Consider the following 7,858-nt stretch of genomic DNA (forward strand, 5'->3'; position numbering starts at 1 on the left):
CCAACCTTACTATTTTTACCAAGACTAAGGCGCAATGCCGCGCGTTCTCCGCGGTGCTCACGCAGAACAGCCAGCAGCCAGACAATGAATTAATATATTTTACTTTCTCAAAATGTGACCACGGAACACCTTACATGGCTCTATGGTTTACCTTGAGGTGGGTGAATTAGTTTGATGTGTTGGCGAGAGGTGCAGACACCACTTTCCGGCAAATCTTGCAGATGATTCTCTTCTGTTCTGAGTCTTTTTCTTCCTTTTTTCTCAACTTACTGAGCCTGCCCTGTAGCTTCCATTTCCGAGCCAATATTAGTGCTGCTAATCTTCACTCTCTTCAGCAGCCTCAATGGAGACGAAGTGAGCAGGAGACTCCAGAGCTGTTCTGACCTCAATGAGTACCACGCACCGCGTTTTGCTTAACCCATTCGCTGCCGCGCCAGTGCAGCGGCAGCACAGATAAATGACCAAAATTTTTATATTCGATATTATGAAGATTTTGAGATCGTTTGACACCAATATCTATCGCGATCAAAATATATTTGATATATTGCACAGCCCTATAGTGTAGGACTTACACTTGACATATTAATACTGAATTCACCACAGTTGTGCTTATATGGAGCATTTTACTACCGCTCAAAACGCAGTCAATCAGATCTGACAGCCATAAAAAAATGCGGTAATGAGCTCATCACCGCGGTGACGTCCCATAACCGCGGTATTGCGGTAATAAAATTATCGTCACAGCCCTAATACATACACACACACACAACCCCCTCTGTCCCCAACACTAAAGTGATTTTCTTCCATGCTGCAGGCAAACATTAATGCAACCACCAATTAGCTTTGGTGTAAAGATGGTATTTTCCATTTTAACTAAACTATTTTCTGGTCTGCTTCTTCCCAGCAGCAACAAGCAGATCAAATCCTCTCCACAGACGAGTTTACTCTCTGCGCCAGTCTGAAACATTACCTCATTCTGACAGTAACATTCTTTAAAAGATCACACTGGAGTTAGACATTCTTGACCATCATCCATCTTAAGGGATTTCCTTGCTTTTACACACCTACAGATTTGATGTTTTTATCCACAACTGAAGAAATAAAAGTTTCAATACAAGTGCTATTGTGCTTTTTTATGTAAAAAGAAAAATAACTGATCTCACAAAACAGAAAATAATATTTTGGTATTTGTTGAAAGGCTTTTTTTAACAGCACTCACTTCTCAGAATTTAAAGGGACATTTTCCAAGACATGGATAAGGTGTAGAGTAAAATGTAAAAGTAGTCCCAAAACTAGTTTTAATTTTTTTTGTCTGGATATCAAGCCACACCCATGTTTCATTTGCAAGGATCATTTTTCAACCTCTTAGCCATATTTGGTCACATCCTGCACAGATTCCCGTGAAAGAAAAAAATTAAATCTAAACCTCAGATCAGTAAAACACAAAAGGCTTTGTTAAAATTGATAGACTTGAAGAAAGTAGTGAAATTAAAATATATATATTTCTGAAAAACTCCATTTAAGAACAAGGTTCATACACTTTTTGACCAATACATTTCCATTATGTTTATGACTTCCCATGCCTTCAAAGAAAATTTGACCATGATTTTTAAAACATCAGTGCAGACATGGACAATAAAACAGAAAAATAAACTAAAACTATAAATAAAAAATTACAGTAGGACTAAAATTAATGATAATTTTTAATAAAAATGTGTGCGATCCTGAGAGCTCCACTGTGCAAGGCTAAATTAACTCTGAGCTGAGGTTAGCTAAGATTTGTAGAGCACAATTCCATTAATTTGTTCTAAAACTTCATGGGGTATTTTAATTTTCCCAAACCTATCCAGGCCTGAAAATTTTTATTTTTAAATTCCATGACTTTTCCAGGTTTTTCATGACCGTACGAAGCCTGTAAGAATACTCTCATGAAAATTAAAGTGTTCAATTCTTCATAGTTATTTTTTTATTTAGCCTCTGGAGTAGACTTGCACACTATTTACCCTAAAATTGGCTAGTGTTTAACGCTGGAGAACCAAAGCATCTAGGAACCGTTAGGAAGAATAGAGCGTGCTACACAAAAACAAGAACCAAATGTAGCCAAAAACCAGTCTTTATTTAACAATTAAAAGTGAGACAGCACTGGCAGTTAAGCTTTACAGCGACTTCAGCATCACGTTGAGGTCTTTCCTAATCCGGCCTTCAGCTTCACACCAATTCAGGTCAGAGCTGCAGGTCCACCTTGGACAGGCACTGAAAAGCTGAGGTCCAATCCAGTCTCCCCTACTTGGTCTCCCTCATCTTAGTTCAGAGATTAGAGAGACTAGTGCTGCTTTCTCCTGAATGAGCATCCTGCAGAGAGAACGAGACACCCCCATTACTTCAGTTAGATAGATTAGCTAACTATCCATATCATCTGCTGTGTTTTTATCAAGTCCAACATCTTACAGCACTTTATGCTTCCAGATGCGGATTTCATTTTCCAGCAGGATTTGGCACACTGCCAAAAGTACCAATCGGTTTTATTTAAATATTCTAATTTTTTGGAGACACTGATTTTTTTGGGTTTTCATTGGCTGTAACATAATCATGAAAAATAAACCAGATAAAACATTTTACATTTTAAACTAAGTTACTGAACAAAGTAACTTTTCAATATTTAATTTTCTTGAGATGCACCTATGTATAATTACGCACAACAATTTAGAGTTTAGAGTAACAACAACCACAACATGCACTGCAACTTAAAAACACTTCACTTAAATTATAAACTAAAGAGGCATGCATACAGCATATATCAAACAGGTCTTAGCTGTGCCACTGTACCTTCTGTCACAGATCATTCATGTTTTACATTTTTTATCAAACCCTTCCTTTAAAATAAACCTTGTTAGAAAATTAAGATTTTATGGGCAAAGTTAATCTTTCAAATGATCTAATGGTGAAGTTAACAACTGAGCTAGGCTAGCCCAAAAACTGAACTACAATTTCTCTTAAAGTCTCCTGACTCTTCGCTCTGATGCCGTCCGGCAGAAGATACAGGAGCATCCGAGCCTCCACTACTAGACTCTGCAACAGCTTCATCCACCAGGCAGTCAGACTTCTCAACGCACAGAGACAGAACTGAACCCCCACCCCACCCACCACTCACCCAACACACTCGCACAAAACTAAACTGTTCACCCCCCCCCTTTACACTCACAAAGAACTGAACTTCACCCACACACACACCCAGTCAGCACACAGAGGCTGACATGACTTTATTTGCTGCACTCTTAAAAACTATAAACTCTACCTCAGTAACTGCTGTGATTATATATGTTCTATATGTTACAGTATGTCACATCTCTGCACCTTATCCCCACTATACACTTTATTATACCGTATCGGTACTGCACTGTCCTGTCTTTAGATTGTCTCGTCTTTTGTATTTATTGTTATTTAGTGTTATAATTTTATAATTTTATGTTGCACTGTCGTCACTCCTGCACTTTATGTTGTCTATTGCTTGTGGTTCTATGTTGCACCATGGTTCCGGAGGAACGTAATTTCATCACACTGTGTACCTGTACTCAGATGTAATGACAATAAAAGCCTCTTGACTTGACTGTGCCAAAAACAAGGTGAATGAAATACGTGTAATGGCATCTATAAAAGCGCCTTCATTTCTCAATTATTTTTTTGTATTAAATTTCAACATTGTACAGTCCTGTTTCAACACAGTCCAAAGCAAATTTAATTTAGCCCAAATGCCCCCAATTCTAGTCTTTTCCTAATCCCAATGGTGTTTAGTGCTGGATGGAAAATTAGCTATGCTAGTGAACTGGCAGGAAGAAGTTTTGAACACTTTACAGGAGCTATTTAGTAATATTTAAAGGGGTGTGACCATGATGTGACTGCCAGCTAGGCGTGTGCCATATCGTATCATGCACAATAATACCGCCAACTTTTTTTTTTTTAATATTATGAATATTATACCCTGAAATATCTAATTTTGTATTACTGTTTTTAGCAAAAAAAAAAAAAAAAAAAAAACCCACACACACGCTGTTCTGATTTCCCATTATATATCTACTAGAGACAGATTATATCTGTCCACTATCATTAATTTAACTTTAATCCTGGATATATGGAGATATTTGGAGTGCACTGTCAGTATCATGACTGGATCATTGACTTCTGTTACAAATCTGATAAAACTTAGATTTTTTAATATCAGTTAGGGGTGTTTTGTCATATTGCAAAGAGTATCGTTAACGCAAAAATACCACTAAATGTCAGAATATTATTATATTTAATTATATTTATTATATTATATTATTGTGACGAGATGGTCTTGTTCTTCCAAACAGGAAGCAGCTTCAATATCAGCCGTCGATTGACTTCAAAAATAGTTAAATATGCTTAGAAAACAAACAAAAAAAAAACTGCCAATTGTAACAGACCCCATCCAGAAAGAGCAAGGCATTTTGTGCTTTCTGTGACCCCAGCCTTAGATGACTGCGACACTCTGATGTTGGGGTCAAATGAGGAGGGCAGCACCACTCAAACCCCAGAAAGTGTGTTAGGTAAAGCTAATAATGTATTACTTGACCAACACTACATTCTAGGAATGGAAATGTAGAAGTGTTGTACCTTCTGTGAGACGTGCTTTCCCTCCGGTGGGCTGGCAGAGCACTGTAGAGCATCCTACACACAACACCACCGTCTGAGCATGGCTGAATACTGTAGTGATCTTATAGCATCCTGCAGACAGAAAGATCAAAATGTTTAAATTACAGCAGCAAATCTGGATTTTTTTTTTTGTTCAAATAAGATGGTGGTTAAAAACATTTGGACGTGTAGTTAGCCTCTACTTTATTTGCAGTATGGAATTTATACAACACAAAGTATCCTAAAGTCCTAAGTGATGAGACTTGAGTCCAACTAGAAGAGAGTTTGGCCCAATCCCATTTCACCCCTTGGACTCCCTTTTGCTTGTGCTTGCCTAGGGGAGGGGTGTACCGATTATTGTGTGTAAGTTAGGATATACAGCCTTTTAAACTAAGATTTTTCAGAGACACACTCCAAAATTGGGCTTTGAGAATCCGTGGAAAGATAGTAGCCAAAGCCACCAAAGAAACTCTCGTTTTTTGTGCATTTTCCTTTTGTAATTTGTAGTTTTAATGTTATAGGGGCCATTATCTTCATAAAAAGGGGGGGGGGGGGGATCTCAAGAAGTTTCTCTTAGATACTAGCTAACAAGCCAGGTTTTCCATTCCACCTTAAACACTGAAACAGACAGCAGAGGCTGAATCATTTAAGGTGGAACAAAAAAGAAGAAAAAAGCCAATAAATGCTGAATTTAGATTCCTATAATAGAGGAATTAAGGAATGGACAATAATAGTCACCTGCCCCCTTTTTGAAGACATACGATAAAGCCCTAATAAAGTTAACTAGTTAAGCAGCAGCAGCAGCTAGGTCACTGAACTTTAGCTCTCCTGATGATGCATCAGGTGCTTAAGGGTTTGTCCCAATTCTCTAATGCTGTTTTAAGAGGTAGAGTTACACTTGAAAATAAGGGGTAGAGGCACACAGGAGAGAAATGGGATTAGACCTTAATCTTTTTAAAACCGCCAAAATTAAAAACCAACCTGGGCATTTGACGTCCATGAAGTAGGAGTTGGGGCATTGTACCAGTCGCTTCTTCTTGTGCCTCCTCCTCTCCTCCTCTGGAGTGGGGTGCAGGAAGTCTTTAGCGAGCTAAAATGGAATAAAGAAAAGCATTAAATTGAATGTCTTAAGTCCAAGCTTAATCAATTATACACTGATAAACCTACAAACAAAGTGGAGTTGGGTATTGCCTGCACCATTTAAAGTGAAACACAAAATGGGAGCAGGCCAAGTCCCTATTCAGAGTTACAGGAACAAAAATACCTCTGGTGGAATTGCTAACAATGGAACTCTAACAACGCAAACACCACTTAAGTTTTAAATTTTCTGTTCCACCTTAAAATGTTCAAGTTAACTTATCAGCCATAATGGAAAAGCTCAGCTGTATTTTTATTCATAATTTGAGGCTTCAGGGTCCAGACTATACCACAACCAGTCACAGGGCCTGCAGCATGTCAGTAAAAGATAACTTGAAGTAAACAAAGCCTGTAAGATATATTAAATAGGTTAGCTTTATTGAAGGTTACCGAAAGTGTTCTTACTGTACAGGTTTGTCAGTGCTGCCCAATTTAAGATGGAAAATTTTTGACAAGTCCATTTCTTTCAAATACACTCTCCAAACTAATATTTTATTTTAAACCGAAATAATTTCAAATTTGAATCATCATAACGTTAAAATCAAATTTATAGACCTCAAAAGGAAAATTTTGCACCATTTAAGGTGGAATAGAAAGAGCAACTTTTTTAGGTTCCTCTTTTAAGTGCTCTCTGAAAACCACTGAAACTTTTTTTTATGTAAAGAAAACCTATAACGTTAAATTATGTATTGGAGTTCAAAAGTTCGAATTTACAGACACCAAAATGACAAAACTGCTGCACAATTTAAGGTCGAATGAAAGTTCTGAAAAGTTCCTTTCTTTTTAACACTATGAATCACTGACACTGTATATTAAACGTAAAGAAAACATGTAAATAATACATTGAGGCCTTCCTAAATGTATTAATCGAATTTACAGAAACCAAAATGAAACTGCAGCACCATTTAAGGTGGAATGAAAACTCTGGCAAGTTCCGTTCTTTTCAAAAGAAAACAACTGTCACTTTTTTTAAACGTAAAGAACACCGATAAATCATGCATTTCATGTAACGTTAAGTTTAATAATCGAATTTAGACACAAATGACAAAACTAATGCACAATTTAAGGTGGAACAAAATTTCTTTTTTTAATACTCTAAACCAGTGTTGCTAATTTAAACGTAAAGAAAATATTACTCATTAAATAGGCTTTAGACAAGTTTTAATAAACGAATTTACAGACCCTAAAATGAAACTGCTGCACCATTTAAGGTGGAACGAAAATTTTAGCAAGTTCCTATCTTTTCAGTAGACTCTTTCCAAACAACGGATGCTTTTGAACGGCAATAAACCCTATGAATAATGGCACAGGGTTTTAACGACTTTAAGAATCGAATTTACATACATCAAAATGACAAAACTGTTGCACCATTTAGGGTGGAAAGAGAATTATTGCAAATTACTTTCTTTTCGATAGAGACTGTATAAACCACTGACACTGTAAATTAAATTAAAATAATTAATTGGGATTTTTCTCAGTTTAATAATCGAATAAACAGAAACCAAACTGAAACTGCTGCATCATTTAAGGTGGAACAAACAATTTAGTCTAAACGCTAACTAGTTAACGTTAGCTAGTCAAGCTGCTTTGTTGGTTAACCTAGTTTCATTATACCTATATAACATTATAGTGCACAATAAACCACGGATATCATCTGTAACAATCCAAACAAACCAGGTGTAACTCTCTACATCACTCGGAACTGAACCTACTGTACAGATAATCACAGATATAACAGTCTGAGCTCGACGCGTCCGCGGCTCCTACCCCTCGCCCATGTTTTTAACGCAGCCATCTTATCAGCCCGCGTGTCAGCGCCGAGTTTTAGCGCCAAAAACTCCGAATTCAGCGGAGTTTATCGGTCCCGGGCACGGCGACGCAGAGCACGAGTATTAAACCCCGCAGCAGCGCGATAAAGCCCGCAATGGATGAGCTGGGAGAGGTTAAAAGCGGGCCATGTGGCGCCATAGCGGAGTCTCACTTACAGGCATGGTGAAGCCGAGACCTGAAAAGAGAGAGCCCACCGGAAACACGCAGCGCATATACACGGGGCTGCGGAGCAGGGGCC

The 7,858-nt window shown here is 37.7% G+C and overlaps 1 protein-coding gene across 1 annotated transcript; it reads right to left on the reverse strand.

Moving 5' to 3' along the window:
* Nucleotides 1–2,097: 2,097 nt before the first annotated feature.
* rps27.2 (ribosomal protein S27, isoform 2) lies at nucleotides 2,098–7,858 on the reverse strand. Its single transcript, XM_007231150.3, has 4 exons — nucleotides 7,776–7,858; nucleotides 5,635–5,743; nucleotides 4,636–4,746; nucleotides 2,098–2,352 (listed from the first exon to the last, which is right to left on the reverse strand). Exons 1-4 carry the CDS (start codon nucleotides 7,830–7,832, stop codon nucleotides 2,324–2,326), a joined length of 306 nt encoding a protein of 101 aa, XP_007231212.1. The 5' UTR covers nucleotides 7,833–7,858; the 3' UTR covers nucleotides 2,098–2,323.

Source organism: Astyanax mexicanus, chromosome 6 (assembly GCF_023375975.1).
Source record: "Astyanax mexicanus isolate ESR-SI-001 chromosome 6, AstMex3_surface, whole genome shotgun sequence".
Lineage (NCBI taxonomy): Eukaryota > Metazoa > Chordata > Actinopteri > Characiformes > Acestrorhamphidae > Astyanax > Astyanax mexicanus.